At 45.2% G+C, this 19,411-nt stretch overlaps 1 protein-coding gene across 1 annotated transcript; it reads right to left on the reverse strand.

Moving 5' to 3' along the window:
- Positions 1-1,629: 1,629 nt before the first annotated feature.
- Positions 1,630-19,407, reverse strand: LOC129865515 (serine/threonine-protein kinase D3-like). The gene is made up of 18 exons (XM_055938370.1): positions 15,128-19,407; positions 13,626-13,764; positions 13,017-13,148; positions 12,673-12,830; positions 11,516-11,720; positions 11,175-11,264; positions 10,549-10,702; positions 10,164-10,287; positions 9,952-10,029; positions 9,500-9,713; positions 9,108-9,136; positions 8,868-8,940; positions 8,621-8,727; positions 8,338-8,499; positions 7,949-8,047; positions 7,588-7,855; positions 6,112-6,197; positions 1,630-3,556 (listed from the first exon to the last, which is right to left on the reverse strand). Exons 1-18 carry the CDS (start codon positions 15,323-15,325, stop codon positions 3,392-3,394), a joined length of 2,481 nt encoding a protein of 826 aa, XP_055794345.1. The 5' UTR covers positions 15,326-19,407; the 3' UTR covers positions 1,630-3,391.
- Positions 19,408-19,411: the final 4 nt, after the last annotated feature.

Raw genomic sequence — 19,411 nt, forward strand, 5'->3', positions numbered from 1 at the left:
AACCAGGTCAAGCATGACACGAGCAGGTGGAAGAGCAGCCTGGAGTCCTGTCTTCTTCAGTTTCTGCACCACCTCAGCCAACATATTATTTTTCCTCAGAGCAGGCCTTGGAGTGAATGTCTGTCTACACTGAGGGTTGCTGTAGACGGCCCTCTGTTCATCCTGATCCCAGCAGCCCTCAATGCAGTAACTGGGTCGTTCCACAAAATGAGTGCCTTTCGATATTAGAAGTATAAATTTCACACAAATATTGAATTTTAAAAGCATGTTATATTAAATAGAGTACCCTTTCATATTAATAAAGACATGCTAAAGTGCCAAAATTCCACATATATGTTCCCCTGTGCATCCTCTGTGACTTCCAGGAAGATTTTAAGCTACTTAACCCCATAATTTTCACCATCATTGTAAAGTTATTTTGTTGCTTTGACAAAGTCATTTATGAAGATAATTATGCATTTCATGTTATTAGTTAAACCTGTCCCTGGTTTTAAGGTCAACCCTGTTATGTGAACTAAACTCTCATTTTAATATGGTGAAACTATTCCCTTTAAAAAATATAGAGATTTTAAAGAGACATTGAATAGTCAAATCACAGTGTAAAACCAAGTGAGACATTTTCTGGTGTTTAGTGGTGGAAAACTGAACGCTTCGAGTAGAAAAGGTCAACCCTGTTACTCATAGATAGACAGGCTAGAAATATTTCAACATTTTTTTTTTTATATATATTTTTTGTGAAGCTTACATTCAATTGCCATTCCCTGTTGCACAGAACAACATTCCATCCCCCCTGTCACAAGGGGATTTATGGCTGATTTAAGATGAAGTCGTCAACCCTGTTACGGTCAACCCTGTTACGGTCAACCCTGTTACGGTCAACCCTGTTACGGTCAACCCTGTTACGGTCAACCCTGTTACGGTCAACCCTGTTACTTTATTTGTCCCGCTTTTTCTCTCTCCAACTTCTCTCCCTTCCTCCGACCCAACCAAATTCACAAAATAAATGTGTGTTATAGATCTGTCATGCTCATTGAAAGCAAGTCCAAGAAGCCGTTGATCTGTTCTGTGTGTACTATTTCTATGCCCAAATGAGAAAAGGCCATAGACTCCGATCAGTTTCTTTTCCTCAGAGGAGAGTGTGGGAGGGGTGGAGTTAGAGGGAAGGAGGAAGGAATAGAATTTGGAGGGGGCGAGAGAAAAAGAGAGACAGACAAAGACAGAGAGAGGAGTATGGGATCTGCCTAAGGGGCGGGTTATAGGGAAGGAGGGAGAGAGAGAGTGAGAGAACAGATGTAAACCTTTTTAAAACCGTTATAAACCCCCTAAACAGTAGCATTACTTTAATCTATTCTACACTCTAGATCAGGGGTGTCAAACTCATTCCACGGAGGGCCTAGTGTCTTGCAGGTTTTTGGTTTTTCCCTTCAATAAAGCCCTAGACAACCAGGTGTGGGGAGTTCCTAACTAATTAGTGATGTTAATTCATCAATCAAGTACAAGGGAGGAGCGAAAACCCGCAGACACTCGGCCCCCCGTGGAATGAGTTTGACACCTGTGCTCTAGATAGTGGATCTTAAACACTATACATCACTATCTAAAGATTTTCTAGGAAAATTAAGCAAGTTAGAGTAGTTTAGCAATGCTGTTTATTGTTTGGGAAACAGCGCCTTCAAGTGGACAGTTTTATGATCCAATCACTGTGAAAAATAAATGCACAGGAAAATGTTAAAGCATCACATACACTACATGACCAAAAGTATGTGGACACCTGCTTGTCGAACGTCTTATTCCAAAACCATGGGCATTAATATGGAGTTGGTCCCCCCCTTTGCTGCTATAACAGACTCCACTCTTCTGGGAAGGCTTTCCACTAAATGTTGGAAAATTGCTGCAGGGCTCCCATCAAGCCACAAGAGCATTACTGAGGTCAGGCACTGATGTTGGGCGATTAGATTAGGCCTGCCTTGCAGTCGGCGTTCCAATTCATCCCAAAGTTGTTCGATACGGTTGAGGTCAGGGCTCTGTGCAGGCCAGTCTTCCACACCGATCTTGACAAACCATTTCTGTATGGACCTCGCTTTGTGCACGGGGGCATTGTCATGCTAAAACAGGAAAGGGCCTTCCCCAAACTGTTGCCACAAAGTTGGAAGGACAGAATCATCTAGAATGTCATTGTATGCTGTAGCGTTAAGATTTCCCTTCACTGGAACTAAGGGGCCTAGTCTGAACCATGAAAAACAGCCTCAGACCATTATTCCTCCTCCACCAAACGTCACTGTTGGCACTATGCATTGGGACAGGTAGCGTTCTCCTAATATCCGCCGAACCCAGATGGTGAAGAGTGATTCATCACTCCAGAGAACGCCTTTCCACTGCCCCAGAGTCCAATCGCATCGAGCTTTACACCACTCCAGCCGACGCTTGGCATTGCGCATGGTGATCTCAGGCTTGTGTGTGTATGTTCGGCCATGGAAACCCATTTCATGCCTCTGGGAGCTGACGTTGCTTCCAGAGGCAGTTTGGAACACGGTAGTGAGTGTTGCAACTGAGGACAGTTACGCGCTTCAACACTCGGCGGTCCTGTTCCGTGAGCTTGTGTGGCCTACCACTTCGACGGCTGAGCCGTTGTTGCTCCTAGACGTTTCTTCTTCACAATAACAGCACTTACAGTTGACTGGGGCAGCTCTAGAAGAGCAGAAATTTGATGACCTGACTTGTTGGAAAGGTGGCATCCTATGACAGTGCCATGTTGAAAGTCACTGAGCTCTTCAGTAAGGCCATTCTACTGCCAATGTTTGTCTATGGAGATTGCATGGCTATGTGCTCGATTTTATACACCTGTCAGCAATGGGTGTGGCTGAAATAGCCGAATCCACTAATTTGAAGGGGTGTCCACATACTTCTGTATATATAGTGTATGTAGACCATCACCTCTATCACCGCTTACACATCTCAGTATCGTACCAATACCGCCCAAACGCAGGATAGAGGGGCTGAGTGAATTTGTCTGGACTCTGTGGAGGAGGGTCATAGAAGGATGCATTTTGTAGAAGGACAGAGAACCTGCCTTGTGATCCTGGTAAACTGCTCCTCTGGGGCACAGAGGGCCTGAAACATTAGTCCTAATATGATCATGCATTAAATAATAACCACTACAACAGCTGGCATCACTAGGGCACCATAAAGTCCAGGAATTGTCACTGCGTCCGAATCCGGAGTCGTAATCTCTTCTGGTGATCTTTTTATACGAGACTGCTATAAAAACAGACTCACCACTCCACCTTCCACTAACAGCATCCAGACAGTTGTGTATGCTGATGACCACTGAAACACAGCAGAAGTCCAGATGCCATCTTGTCCGACCCTTCACCTTTGACATTTGGGCCTAGGGTCACAGGCTGTCATCGTGCCCGGGGGTCCAGGTGAGGTGAGAAGGGAAGACCAGGCCCCTCTCCAGTGCGTGGCATCTCCAGCGGTCCTCGTCCCCGTCGTGGGTCAGGTACCTGCAGCCCATCCTATTCTCAAACTCCCTCAGGTCACACCACAACTGGAAGTCCTGGGGAGTTAAGGTGAGGGTTAAGATTGTGATTAAGAGTTAGACGGGTTTGGTTATGGCTAGGGTTGGTGTTGAGCCGGAATGGAGCTAGGGTTAGGGGGAAGAGGGAGAGTAGAAAAGGACAAAGAGAGAGAGAAAGAAGTGTGAAATGTAGAGATGGCTTGTAAATGACTGGCCATTCACAATGGGTTACAAACTGCCGATCGTTCTCACTTGTTATAGGCTATACCTATTGCCTTACGAACTGCTCGGAGATGTTTTCAGTTTTTCTAAGATGTCAGACACAACAAGATATTTTTTCAAATTGTGATTTATCAGGGGATGTTGCAGCACCCCTACTTCCCGCGGCTATGCTTAGCACAGTGAGAGGCCGTTCCTTCTCTTGCTAGAACAAGACATAGGATACCTGCTGCATACTGGTGCCGACAAACCTGTCATTTCTACTAAACTGTCGGACACGGCTGAGAATCGCAATTCTAAGCAGTGTCCGACAACTTGACTTGAAGCCAATCACAGAGCACGAACCTCCACGTGGCAGGGACACAACAAGAAAATAAAAAAATAAAAAGAGGGCTAAGGGCAACCAGTGTAATCCTCTCCCTTTTCATCAGAATTGTTCTAACTAAGACAATAAAGCTTTACATTATTTGTTGTACATCTAGCTAAGGAGTGTTGTGCTTGAATAAGTTTTTTTTGTTAGGCTTGCTAATGTGCACTAGCGCATTAACGTTAGCTTGCTAACTGACAAATGCAGTCACAAACACTTTATATGAATCGAAGTGCAGCACAATGCACAAAACACTAAATGCCCTACTAAGCTAGCTATCTAGAAAGATGAATAATAAATCATTTAATTCACTCTCCACTATCCCACTCTGCCAGCGCCAGTTCGCATTCTAGCTAACGTTAGCTTAACAGTTAGCATCGTCATTATTTCCAGTAGCACAACATACAGTTGAAGTCGGAAGTTTACATACACTTAGGTTGGAGTCATTAAAACTCGTTTTTCAACCACTCCACACATTTCCTGTTAACAAACTATAGTTTTGGCAAGTCGGTTAGGACATCTACTTTGTGCATGACACAAGTAATTTTTCCAACAATTGTTAACAGACAGATTATTTCACTTATAATTCATAATTCGCCAAGAACTCAGAAAAGTCTGGTTCATCCTTGGGATGAATCCCAGAACAACAGCAAAGGACCTTGTGAAGATGCTGGAGGAAACAGGTACAAAAGGCTCTATATCCACAGTAAAACGAGTCCTATATCGACATAACCTGAAAGTCCGCTCAGCAAGGAAGACGCCACTGCTCCAAAACCGCCATAAAAAAAGCCAGACTACGGTTTGCAACTGCACATGGGCACAAAGATTGTACTTTTTGGAGAAATGTCCTCTGGTCTGATGAAACAAAAATAGAACTGTTTGGCCAGAATGACCATCGTTATGTTTGGAGAAAAAAGGGGGGGGCTTGCATGCCTCGGCATCATGTCGTGGGGGTGCTTTGCTGCAGGAGAGAGTGGTGCACTTCACAAAATAGATGGCCTCATGAGGAAGGAAAATTATGTGGATATATTGAAGCAACATCTCAAGACATCAGTCAGGAAGTTGAAGCTTGGTCGCAAATGGGTCTTCCAAATGGACAATGACCCCAAGCATACTTCCAAAGTTGTAGCCAAAATGGTTTAAGGACAACAAAGTCAAGCTATTGGAGTGGCCATCACAAAGCCCTGTCCTCAATCCCATATAACATTTCTGGGGTGAACTGAAAAAGCGTGTGTGAGCAAGGGGGCCTACAAACCTGATTCAGTTACACCAGCTCTGTCAGGAGGAATGGGCCAAAATTCACCCAACTTATTGTGGGAAGCTTGTGGAAGGCTGCCCGAAACGTTTGACCCAAGTTACACAATTTAAAGGCAATGCTACCAAATACTAATTGAGTGTATGTAAACTTATGACCCACTGGGAATGTGATGAAAGAAATAAAAGCTGAAATAAATCATTCTCTCTACTATTATTCTGACATTTAACATTCTTAAAATAAAGTGGTGATCCTTACTGACCTAAAACAGGGAAAATTTACTAGGATTAAATGTCAGGAATTATGAAAAACTGAGTTTAAATGTTTTTGGCTGTGTAGGTAAACTTCCGACTTCAACTGTATGTAGCTTCTCCACTGACTTAGAGGCAGCTGCTTCACTAAAAACAAAAACGAATCCATTGGGATTTAATTATAATGTTGCTAGTTATCTAGTTGTGGCCATCTGGCTCATATCAACAAGGGCTTACTACAAATTATAACTAGCTAGCAACATTATTAGAGAATCTTGCTAGATGGCTAACATTAGCTATCTACAGCAGGGACAAGCCAAACAAGCTACTGCCACCTTGTGGTCTGGAGTATTTTGACTATTGCATCGGTGGTGTGTCTGTGATACGTGAACAACAAAAAGTGAACTGCCAACAAGAGGTGCTAAGTACATCTCAACAGTCAATATCATTGGTGTGTCTGAGCCTTAAAGTGTTTCTGTTAGGAGAAGTTGAGGTCTTTTACCTGTAGCCAGGAGTGCCCCAGTGCTTTTCCCACACTGAACCTACATCTTACTGCAACCTGGAGCAGGTTGTTGATAAGACTCACCGCTAGAGAGAGAGAGAGAGAACGTCATGAGAGACTGATTCTACCTCCACACAAATAAAACGTTAGCCCAGGGCTAAGGAAATAAAATGTTTGAATGCTGATTCATTGGTTTCTGCACCCCACCTTAGACAAAACACTAGGGGGAGTGTTACTATTGAAATTCCTGCTGTTAGCCCAGGGCAGGCGGGTGTACAGCCCTACCCTCCAGTAAGATGTTAGCCCAGCGCAGGCAGGGGTAAAAATCTACCCTCCAGTGAGATGTTAGCCCAGGGCAGGCGGGGGTAAAGACCTACCCTCCAGTGAGATGTAAGCCCAAGGCAGGCGGGGGTACAGACCTACTTAATATTTATGAGGGAGACACTTTTGTGAAACAACCTTCCTGGGCGAGCCACCATACCCATCCAAGAAGTGGGGTTGAGGAGTCATGAAGTCAAATTGATACATAGTCACTTCAAAAATTATTGGCATCCTTGAGAAAGATAAACAAAAAATTATTTAAAAAATACTGAGCTATATTGTACGCTCAGAACAATTTGAAAATTATATTATGTTTTACTAATACAATTGCCCAGAAAAAAATAGATTTTCTTTAACAAGTAATAATTGTTATAACTCAAAAAGACAGGTCTCAAAATGACTGGCACTTCTTAAAAATCTTATCAAAAATGTAATCTGCATTAACGTCCAACTTTAAGTTCATCTAAACTTAATGAACTGTATTGTGGTCTTCCATGGCTTCCTGTTTCGCTGGGGTATAAAAAAATGAGGTAATCACACATGTAAAATCCATTTGTCATCCACCACCATGGAGAAAGGCAAAGGACTTACAAACGAAAAGAGAAAGGGTTGTTGACCTTCATAAAATCAGGTACAAACAGCTAAAAAGGGAAACAAAGTATACCACTTACCACTGGAACAGTGGTAAACTTGCCTGGTAAAGGACGCATGCGTGTCTTTTCCCCCACGCATAGTGAGGAAGATGGTTCTTGAGGCAAAGAAAAGTCCAAGGGCCACAGTTGGAGAATAACAAAACTTGGTGCCATCTTGGGGTCACCAAGATTCCAAAACTATAATTAGACACCACCTCCAATCCAATAGGCTCTTTGGAAGAGTTGCTAGGAGGAAAAAAGCCTTTTAAGCGCAACAACAAATGTAAACACCTGGAGTTTGCGAAACGGCTTTGGCACTTGGTTTGGAACCAGGTGCTTTGGTCAGATGAGACGACCGCAGAGCTCTATGGCCACGCAAACCAGTGGTGGGTTCACCATTGAAAGAAATATGCATAAGCAGAAAATAACCTCATGCCAGCTGTAAAATATGGTGGTGGATCACTGATGATCATTATGGGACTCTTTTGCTTGCATTGGTCCTACCAAGGGAAAAGAAACGTACCCTCTAGTGAGATGTTAGACCAGGGCAGGCGGGGGTACATGAAGGCAGCGTTGGTGATCTGCTGTCTGATGTCCTCGTCCTCGTTGAAGGGGAACGTTCCGCTCAGGCTGACGTACAGGACCACACCCACCGCCCACATGTCCAGCGAGCGGTTGTAACCATGGCTACTGATGACCTCGGGTGCCAGGTAGGCCGGCGTGCCCACCACCGACCGGCGGAACGACTTCTCGCCGATGATGCGGGCAAAACCAAAGTCGCACAGCTTTACCTGAGGGGGAGAGGAGTCGCTGTAAAGTCTGATGGAAGGATTATTTTACAAAGTAGACCGTCTTCAGAGACAAATTGATGCACACACACTGACCTGAGGGAAAGAGTCTGGGGAGGCCAGCAGTACATTCTCAGGTTTCAGGTCACAGTGAGCGATGTGTTTGAAGTGCAGGTAGCGCAGGGCCTCTAGAATCTACCCACACACACACACACACACACACACACACACACACACACACACACACACACACACACACACACACACACACACACACACACACACACACACACACACACACACACACACACACACACACACGTCTATGAGTCAACAAAGAATTCAAAATCAACTGAATTTTACATATTGACATATGCATCAAACTTATTTTTAAAAGGGCACTACTTTCCCCCTCTGGAGGCACTATTTGAACACCGCAGACTGTTGAAGAAATAGTCCGTGTCCTACCACTATGTGACCAGTACCTGTGTAACCAAGAAACGTGTGGTGCGCTCTGGCAGTCGGCCCTTCTCATTGGACAGAATCATCTCCAGCATATCTCCATGGAGCTTCTCCATGACGATGAATACGTGCTCCATGGTCTCAAACATGCCCTCCAGTAGAACTATACCGAGGTGGGACAGATTCTGAACACATACGCACATATTGAAAGGGGGAAACTAATATGACAACGGGATGTTCATTTCAAACACTCTACCTCCCCTGTAACACAAACGCAACATAAACAAACAAATCCAGAACCGTCACCTGTAGAATTGCCTGCTCGTTCCTCAACTGTCTCTCCTGTTTGGTAGGGAAACGGGTTTTGTCGATGACCTTGACGGCCACTGGCCGACCAGACTGTCTGTGGGTGCCTGGGGACGAGAGTAGACTCTCAGCTAGCCAAGTAATACAATGCTAATACCCTATATATAAATCGGAAGAGAAGAAGCTCATTGAGCCTAACAGGTAACGGTAGAGAAAGTATTTCTTCCAGTGTAAACGTCAAACCCACCTCCATACACCACTCCAAACTGTCCTGAACCCAGCACCTCATCAGTGAAGATCTGATACACGGAGCTGACATCCTGAATGACACACACACAAACATAAAAAAGGCCCACGCCAACATAAAACACAAAATGCGCGCAACACACACAGACACAGTGTTAGTTACTCATCGATCCATTTCAGACAACGAGACTCGAGAGCTCGTACATATAGATCCGTCAGCCACCCAAACCCACACACTTACCGGGCTTTTTCCACTCTGGGCTTCATGGTCTATAACAGAAAGAGTTCTCTCTTTATTAAAAGCACCAATTGTCAATCTCACCATTGTTATAGCACATGACCACGGAACTAAGTCTAACACGCATGAGGATGATGCCAACTTTACTTTAAAGCCTTTATGAAAAACAATGTGAGAGACCATCCGGTGGCAGGGCCCTCAGAACCCTTAGGGAGTTTGGCCCACTGACACAGGACACCGTGGAGGTGAGTTGGGGTTCGGGTCACCCACAGAACGTTCAGACAGAACCCGCAGTGACCAAACTCTCTAAATACTCGGCTCTGATGCCAGTCATTGGTCGATCTCTGAACAATACTCTAGTGCCCCAGTCCAAACATGCTACTTCTCCGACTCACCTTGTCCCTGTTTGTCCACCTGCCCGCTGTTCAGCACGGGCATCAGAGCCTGGCGTACGGCGGTCTCCCAGGCCTGTCCGTCCCGGCCCGCCAACACACAGTACACCAGTGTGCCCGTCACCACTTCGAAGGAGTGGGCACTGTTGTCGGGCAACAAGGGGACAGACAGCTGGGCGGGGCCTCGTACCTGCAGCACCTCAGATAGAGGAATCTCCTAGAGAGGGAGGGAGGAATGAATATAGAGGAAGGGAGACAGGAGAGGGTGTGGAGAAGGGAAGAAAAGGGAGGGAAAGAGTGAGAGACAAGGGAGAAGGGAGGGAGGAAGAAAAACACCTTTTGTTGATGTTCTATTTGGCCACAAGAGGTCAGTAATGTAGTGTTGAGGTGACTGACTGGCCTTGGATGGTAAATGCTAGAATGATAGATGGATCTTTCTTCCCCATTGAACCAACCTTGTAGTACTTGGTGTTGATCTCGTTCTGGTACAGAGTGATACTCTTCCAGTCCAATATCCAGTAATGACGTTTCCTCTGACAGAAACAATGAGAAAGTATGGTGTGAGTGTTTTCTCTGTGTGTGTGTGTGTGTGTGTGTGTGTGTGTGTGTGTGTGTGTGTGTCTGCATGCCTGCGTGCCTGCATGCCTGCCTGTGTATGTGTTCTCACCAGTGTGTCAGTGTTGGTGTGATGCAGTAGCCAACCCTCTCTCAGTACTCCACTGGCCTGTCTTTTAGTGTGACGGACTGACTGGACTACCCGCATTAGAGGAATATAACTACTGAAACATGGTCTGAGAAAGAGAGGGAGAGGGAGAGAGAGAGAGGGAGGGAGGAACCGATAAGAGGAATAATATAGAGAGAGAGAAGTAAGGAAGGAGAAAGAGAGAGATGAGAGAGAGTGGGAGGGAAAGAAGAGAGAACTTTTTTACAACTTTAATGACAGACACTCATGTACTACATACTCAAATTAATTATTATTATCAAAACTCAAAATGGAAACATACTGAACTTTACCATCCTATCATAGCCATTTAAAAAAAAGTATCTCTTACATGATTGGTGGCTGATGTCCCACTTCCTTGTTCTCGGCAAATGGAACCTCAGTAGACGGCTCGTCGTCTTCATCTTCTAGTGATGATATACTCAAGCTCATATCCTGCTCATCATCCTCTGTGTCGTTCTTGTAGCCGAGACTGGACACTGAGTCTGAGTCACAACACTTCCTACATCAATATTAAGCTACTAAGGCTCTGTTTGTGTCAATGAGAAGTGTGGCAGTTCTACTCTCTTGTCAAAGCATGTACATGGAATGTATCATTTTAAAGACAATTTCACTTTTTTTTCAACCAAATCTTTATTTTTGATGTAAATGTCATAGAAGTGTCCAGACACTTTTTTTGGTGATTTCTTTCAATTGGTTTTGAGAAACTTACCCCACCCGTAATATACTTCCTCATCTTGTTCTGCAGTTGTAGGGGCACAGAAAAACATGAGCAAAGGCTCCAAAAATACTCAAATATGTCCTTTTAGAAACGGCAACGGAAAGAATCGCTAAACAAGTGTCCGGACATTTACATCAAAAATAGAGTTTTTAACTTTTCCTTGAAGCACGTTCGACATGGACTCCATCGGTTAACAAGTTCATTGGCCTGTCTCACTCTGAGACTTTGTCTCTCACCTCCTTCCTCATTGGTGTTCCTCCTCTCTCCAGGACAGTCAGCGGGGACCAGGGAGCTCTCACAGCGACGATGGCAGTTCAGCTTACAGTCTGGAGAGAGAAAGAGAGAAAGCGAGAGAGGGATAGAGAGAGGGAGTGTGAGAAAGAGAGAGAGGTGAACTTTAGTACACCAAGACGACTGACACAGAAATAACACAAAACGTGAAATCGGACCAAGCGATCGAAAAACGTACGACTAGAGAAACCCCCCCCCCCCCCTAAAATAAAACCTGAAATCTATCAGCTGCTCCCATAACCACACACCCTATCTGAACTATGACCTCCCCCCCGACCCATCTCACCGGAGCATTGTAGGCCCTGGCGGAAGAGGCCTTTGAGGAGGTGGCGGCAGTGCTGGCACACGGTAGGCTTGGTGTAGCTGTGGATGTGGAAGGTGTGGGGCACCCTGGCCCTGCCTGTCTCACCGTCCTTTCCCTGGTCCACCCCCAGCCACACCGGGTGATCTGTCCATGACGGGGGTCTGGACCTGGGCTTGGACATACTGATCTAGACGTGGAGGGGAAGAGAGCAGAGAGGAAGGAAGGGGGTGAGGGAGAAGAAGAAAAAAGAGAGGGAAAAGAAAGGAAGAAAAAGAGATAGAGAGAGAGAGATTTTCAGGTCCTGCTGTTGCTGTTAGAAGCACCCAATATTGCCCTGTAACATAGTTATAGGTGTATCCATGTGAATACACGATGAGTGTTGCTGACATAGAATTAGAATAGAACGCACGCAGGTCTATGACATCGGCCACTGCAGTGTATGTTTCTAAACACTTCTACATTCACGTGGATGCTACCATGATTACGGATAGTCCTGACTGAATTGTGAATAATGATGAGTGAGAAAGTTAGAGGCATAAATATCATACCCACTCCAAAACGCTAACCTCCCCTGTTATTGTAATGGTGGAGGTTAGCATGTCTTGGTTGGTATGATATTTGTGCGTCTAACTTTCTCACTCATCATTATTCACAATTCAGTCAGGACTATCCGTAATCATGGTAGCATCCACATGAATGTAGAAGTGTTTAGAGACACATTCTATTCTTATTTACAACTATAAATGAATGTACCGTTCATATTTATTGGGCACAAAATAATATGAAACGCATTCAAAACAAACAGCAAACGCATCCAACATGTTTCTAGAGACAAGCGTGATGTAATCATTGCATGCTAGGAGTATGGGACCAAATATTACACTTTTGACTACTTCAACACACAACACTTTTGGTCCCCAAAAATGAGGGGACCACGTACAAAAACTGCTGTCCTTTCTAAACGGTTCACCCGATATGGATGAAAATTGCCTCAAATTGAAGCTGACAGTCTGCCCTTTAACCTCATAGTCAATTGTATCCTTTCAAATCCAAAGTGCAGGAGCACAGAGCCAAAACAACAAAACATCTGTCACTGTCCCAATCCTTTTGATGCTCACTGGATCTCTAAGCATTCTGACCTCCTCTAGACTGCCTCCTGCAGGTGTGGAGAGGGAGGGCGTCCGGGGCCTGTCGGGGGGGAACAGGGACAGGCTGGGGCCACACACACGACGCCGTGCGCGGCTACAGTCACTAGGCAACTGCAGCGCACAGCGCTTATGGAAGTCTAACCCACAACCTACGGAGAGAGACAGAGCGATGAGACATAATTGAGACAGAATCGGAGAATTGCTGAATAGATTGAGGTACAAAGACATATACCACTAAGAATTCAATACAATTCAACATTAAATAAATACTGGAGTTGCTCGCTGTGATTAAAGATAGGATATACAGAAAAGTACCGCTGTCTCCAATTCCTTACCTTCACATTTCAACCCCTGACGTATCAGTCCCCACAGCATCTCACCACAGTGGTGACAGAAGGTGGGGGTGCGATACGACTGGACAGCCAGCGAGTGTGGGCGGATCTTCATCTCCGTCACAGTAGCTGATCCTGAGTGAGATCAGAACGAGCAGATCGTCCGTCACTAGAGACTCATTAACCTCGGACGCTAACGCCTCGATCAGACCGGCGGCGTCAATGCATCAGTGCTGTGTCATAAATGCTGCAGTTCCAGCTCTTTTCATGATCCAAAATGTGTGTGGATGTGTGTGCAAGAAAAGTTCAACATTCACCTTTCTGCTACGGGTTCTGTCAAGGCTACGCTTGCAATTTGATGCATACGTTGGAGAAATCGTATGCACCACAACACAGAAACACACCGCTAATTGGCCCCTGCAACGAAACGCTGCAAGGCAAACGCAGCGCTCCTTTGGAAATGAATGTACTTCTGGCGTACAAAAATCCGATGACGCTGTCATTCTGATCGAGGCGTTAAACTCGTCAGTAAGTAGGATTCACCACGCGGTCAAAAGTAGCGCACTATAAAACGGAATAGGATGCTAGTTGGGACACAACTCCCAGGCTGACCTGAGAGGATGACCTCTATGAGGTCACCGTCTTGCAGTGGATCCTGGTCTGTGAGTCTGTGGAGGAGGTGTTCTGAGCCAGGCTGGTGTCTAAACAGGAGGACCTTCTCCCCCACGCCGACCACACTGCAGTCTGGAGCCTAAAATATCCAGAGACATGATCAATCAATCAGTCTGGTTCTGGGCTAGTTTATCGTCTGGATATGCATCATCAGAAGCATGCAGACAGACAGGCAGACAGTGGGCGTTTAGTGAGGAGAGAGACTGGTCATGGAAGAATGTGAGGGATGTCAAGCGTCATTGTCGTTAGATATTCAAATGTGATGGAAACAAGTTTGAGTGTGGGTTCATTTCCAGGCTTTCTGACTGTTAGTTTGTATGTTCGCTACCAAAAACAGGCAAAGTGCAATGACCTCTGGGGGGGGATTTCCAGATTATTCACACAGACCACATACAGGTTCACACTCAAACATTTACATTCAAGTCACTTAGCAGACGCTTCTGTCCAGAGCAATTTACAGTAAGTGCATTCATTTTAAGATTGCTAGGGGGGGGGGGGACAACCACATATCACAGTCATAATAAATAAATGTTTCCTGAATAAAGTAGCTATCAGCAGTCAGAGCTAGTAAGGAGGGATAAAGTCAAGTGCAAGTGTTAGCTCACAAGTATTATTGTTTTGGGGTGGGGGGGGGGGAGAGAAGGGGGTGGGGGGTGCTGTGGGATTATTTAAGACGCTCTTTGAAGAGGTAGGGGTTCAGATGTTTTCGGGAAGATGGGCAGGGACTCTGCTGTCCTAACTTCAAGGGGAAGCAGGTTCAACTATTGGGGTGCCAGGACAGAGAAGAGCTTGGATTGAGCTGAGTGGGAGCTGAGAGACCAGAGGTGAGAGACCAGAGTGCTCGGGGTGGGGTGTAGGGTTTGAGCATAGCCTGAAAGTAGGGAGGGACAGTTCCTCTTTCTGCTCTGTAGGCAAGTACCATGGTCAAAGACACCTACACAGACACGTACATACAGTACATTGCACATATGCGCACGCACACACACACACACACACTTGTATAACTAACCTTGTGGGGACACACAATTCAGTCCCCACAAAATCCTATTTTCCCAAACCCCTAACCTGTACCCTTACCATAGCTTGAGCAGGTGTGTGTGTGTGTGTGTGTGTGTGTGTGTGTGTGTGTGTGTGTGTGTGTGTGTGTGTGTGTGTGTGTGTGTGTGTGAGAGAGATGCAGGAGGAGAGGCTGTGGTTGGAAAGTAAGCTGCAGACACAGCTAAACCACACAGCAGCCCCACTGGCTAACATAGTAACAGGGCTATCGCTCACTGAGGTGTGGTAGAGACAGACACACACACACACACACACACAGAGACAGCGAGAAAGAGAGGGAGAGACAGAGAGAGGCAGAGAAATACATTTTAGCTACTGTGTTGCATCACACCAATAGTTAAAGGAATTGGCTAAACCATTCTTGACTTGGGGCTGGGGATGTTTACCTTGCGTTCTATGATCTCTGCCGCCAGTCTCTTGGCGTGGCGAAAGCTGAGCTGCCCTCTAGGCACCCACACCACCTCCCTGAAGAGGCCTAGCTGGAACTGGACCAAGGCAGGGCCGAGAGGTGCCTGGAGGGGCCCGGGGGCCGCGGGGTGGGAAGGTCGATCAGGGGTATCTGGGCTGGACCGGGTCACTGACATCCTGGAGAGAGAACCTATAGGTGCAGATAGAGATAGCGCTAGCGAGGTATGACAGAAAGAAGGCTGTGCACTTATAGGAGAGAATTAAAAGACGTCAGGAACAGAAGTACTGATGGGTCATGGATGCATAGGTACACTACAAATAACATGTATTCATATCGCACATTTCCTACATACACAGCAACTGAATGTACTTCACAGGCACGGAGCTTGTCAAGAAGTGAACAAAATAACAGAGCATATTGACATACTAGATTTTCTGTACTAAGTTCAAATCAGACAAACATGGCTACCGAGACACGGCACGGTACTTTCGGTGAGGGAAACCCCCTTACTTGATATTTCAGAGTCCATACAGTCTAGTTTACACCTCCCGGGCTCAGAAGGCTCCATCTTAGCAGCCCGATCTCCAGGCCTCGTTCAAAAGACACCGTGACAACTGAACAGTGGCTTCTGCTCTCAACCTTTTATTCAGAAGCACACTGGTGGATTTGATTTCCTCATGTGAGGCTGTAGGCTTATAACAGTGACAGGAAGCCACTGAGTAACACCCTCAGCCCAGAATGTGAACACACACACACACACACACGTCAACTTGATACTTACCAGAAGCCTGGTCCACCATTATCTTTTATCCAATAAATGTCACACTAGTTTGTTGGCTTACATGGTCTACAACTTGATCTCTTATGTTCCAGCAGGCGAGATGTGCATTTCAAACCAAGCCGTTTCATTGTGTCAAAAGAAATGACATCACACAAACAGATCAGGATCAGTTTGAAAAGTGGAGGTTTTCTTTATTGAACCTTTAATAAAATATACAAGGTTGTGGGCCCCTTAACAATGAAATCCGCTATACTGAAGTAGAGTGCATCACATAACAACCCCCCCCCCCCCCCCATAGCTACATTCTACAGATCCCATAGTAACACACTGACTCGGTGAGGGGTGTTTACTTCTACATGTGGTATGTATATATATATTTGGAAGAGAAATATACTGCATTTAGGTATGTGTGTTTTCCTTTTAAACATTCCTCGGTGTATAAATGCAGCCTCTTTAGAGATCTACAGACTACAGTCCACTAACTTCTACATATTTAGACAGCATGGGGATGTATATGTGTGAGATAATGCGCATGTACGCGTTGAGAGTAAGTTTGAGTGCGTGTGACAGAGGTCATACATGGGCAATTCTGTACATTATTTGCTGCAATGACGCAAAGCACTTTCCCCCCAATACTTCTCTCCAACGTGCCATTTCTTTTCAGTCACCAATTCTCACTTGTCGCCGAACAGAGATTCACATCTCTTTTTCCTGTCGCCAGTCTTCTTTTCCTCCTCAGCCCTGCTAGTCTGTATTTGTCACACACTTTAGCCTTTGTTCCGTCATTTCTCCCCACCAAGTAAAAATATATATCCCGTCCCCATCCCTATTCCACCCATGACAAAGCACTAGCAACACATTCAGAAGATGCTAATCGTTAACACCACTCTCAAAGACGTACAGTAATATACATTGTGGCCAAGTCTCTTGGTATCAGTCTTACAAACAAAACAATTAAAGAGGCAACACAGTGCACTCTCAATCCCCCCCCCCTCCTCCTGTTCCTCCCTCCCATCTCCCATGATAAAAGTAAAACCCAACATTTCAATCAACCATTCAGTGTTCAACAACAATAACCTGCACATCTTCACCTGAGGTTGGAGCCAATCACAGACAAAAATAGACCTAACGATGACAACGTTTGGTGAGAGGACGGTCATTGGTTAGATCATCCTAGAGCCATTTTCTGTGAACCGATCTGAAATCATTCCAATCAACAGTACTGATAAGGAATCCTTGTTTTATATAAAAAGAGATGGACAGATCATGCTCGCGTATTCAGTAAACGCCGACCAAGGAGAGAGAGAGAAGTTACAAGAACTAGAAGCATTGATAGTTACATACGGTTCGCCCGACGCTAACCTCTTAAAGAAACAGATACGGTACCTCGCTAAACTAACCAGAGAGCAGTACAACTACGTGGGAATCTAATTTGATTGGAGTAATGTGCTGTGGTGGCTGTGTCCATGCATTCCATTTATAGTGTGTCTGGAGATTGTACCGGGCCATGCCTAAGGGCTACACTGACTGAGATGCACTGTTTGTCCAACGTCAGCATTTCCAGTATTTCCCCCCCCAGGACTGAGCAGAACTAAGTTAGCCTCATATTCATTAGCGCACATCGTAGCAAAACTTTTTAGAGCAACAGAGAGCGAGCATTTCTTATTGGAAAAGTCCAGGTTGTCTTATGTTTCAGTCCATTTTCTTCAGTTTAGTGCCCAATGAATATGAACCTGGTCTCAAATCGGTTTGTGCTTCCGCCACCTGTTTGTGCTTCCGCCAATTGAGCTGTGTTCACAGGCAGCTCTATATGTTTTTTTTTTTTTTTTTAACTAATTGTTCTTTTGACCAATCAGATCAGCTCTGAAAAAAAGCTGATGTGAAAAGAGCTGATGTGATTGGTCAAAAGACCAATTAGTGGGAAAAATATCAGAATCGGGCTGCCTATGTAAACAGCCTTATTTATCAAGTTCAGAATTGTCTGGCAAGGCAACAAACGATAGCGTAGTTGGCTAGAGCGCAAACAAATCTGGACAGATCAGGCTATAGATTTCGGGGGAAATCCTACCTTCGGCATAAGTCAAATGTTCACTTGATGTCAAATGAGACCAAGTAATACATTTGACTAGAAGTTATATTCCCCCCTGTTTGATCTCCTCTTTAGTCTATATTCCCCCGTTTGTCTTTTCACTGTTCGACACTCACCGGCCAGTTTATTAGGTACACCACCGTGTTCACGAAAATAAATCGCTCCTACAGACAGTGAGTCACGTGGCCGTGGCTTGCTATAAAAAAGCAGGCAGACAGGCATCGAGACATTCAGTTACTGTTCGAATGAAAGCTAGAATGGGCAAAACGAGTGACCTAAGCGACTGAGCGTGGAATGATCGTCAGTCAGCGGCAGTCCTGTGGGCGAAAACAGCTCGTTGACGAGACAGGAGAATGGCAAGAATCGTGCAAGCTAACAGGCGGGCCACAAAGAGACAAATAACAACGCTGTACAACACTGGTGCGCAGAACGGCATCTTGGGAACGCACAACCTGTTAATCATTGTCACGGATGGGCATGTTTTTGAGTTAACTGACCTGGGAGTCCAGGTCTGTTGAATTTGGGCAACTGCTGAACTGATCAATTAGCTCAGATGTGGTGCCTAGTTGGATAAAAACCCTGCAGCACTCCAGGAACAGGGTTGCCTACCTCTACAATAGAGCATCTTTGGGACGAGATGGAACGGGCCGTTCACAGCATGAATGTACCGCCATCCAATCTGCAGCAACTGCGTGATGCCATAGCATCAGCATGGACCAACATCCCTGTGGAACGTTTCCGACACCTTGTGGAATGCCCCGAATAATTCAGGCTGTTCTGGAGGCAAAGGGGGGGGGGGGGGTCCGACTAGAGGGGTAATCTAACAAACTGTCCGTTGAGCTTATTTACTCCCGGTTTCTCTTCACTTGTCTGACATTCTTCCAGCATCTGTCTCCCCAACAAAGGTCCTCCTATGCTCTAACAAGTGTAAACAAAAACTGTCTGTGCTATATACAAAGAAAGAAATATGAAATAACTTAAACCAGTATATACATAACAAAAATTCAGAAGGCAAAATAGTGAGCTTGAACTGGTCAGTGCTGTTTTTCTCCCATTTGATGTTTACATACAGACATACTCCGATTATTTTCCATCATCCCAAAACTATTGTGTACAGTCTTTGCCCTTGCTGGATCTTCTAACAGCTGTAGTTCATACCTCTTGCAACTCGTCTTAAAAACATATATGATTTATATCGCTCTAGCACTGTGCTATCTATTGAACAGGTTGTTAGCGTTTGCAGTATTCATGCCACTAGTAATCAATGAGTGTGATGCTTCTCGAAGACAGGTAAACTAGTTCTATTCTGATTTCTAAGGCCGAGTGTCCGCACCAGAAGTACCAGGCAGTTAGGATAGACATCTGTCATGTTGCAATAATAATGACTCGCT

Source organism: Salvelinus fontinalis, chromosome 11 (assembly GCF_029448725.1).
Source record: "Salvelinus fontinalis isolate EN_2023a chromosome 11, ASM2944872v1, whole genome shotgun sequence".
NCBI lineage: Eukaryota > Metazoa > Chordata > Actinopteri > Salmoniformes > Salmonidae > Salvelinus > Salvelinus fontinalis.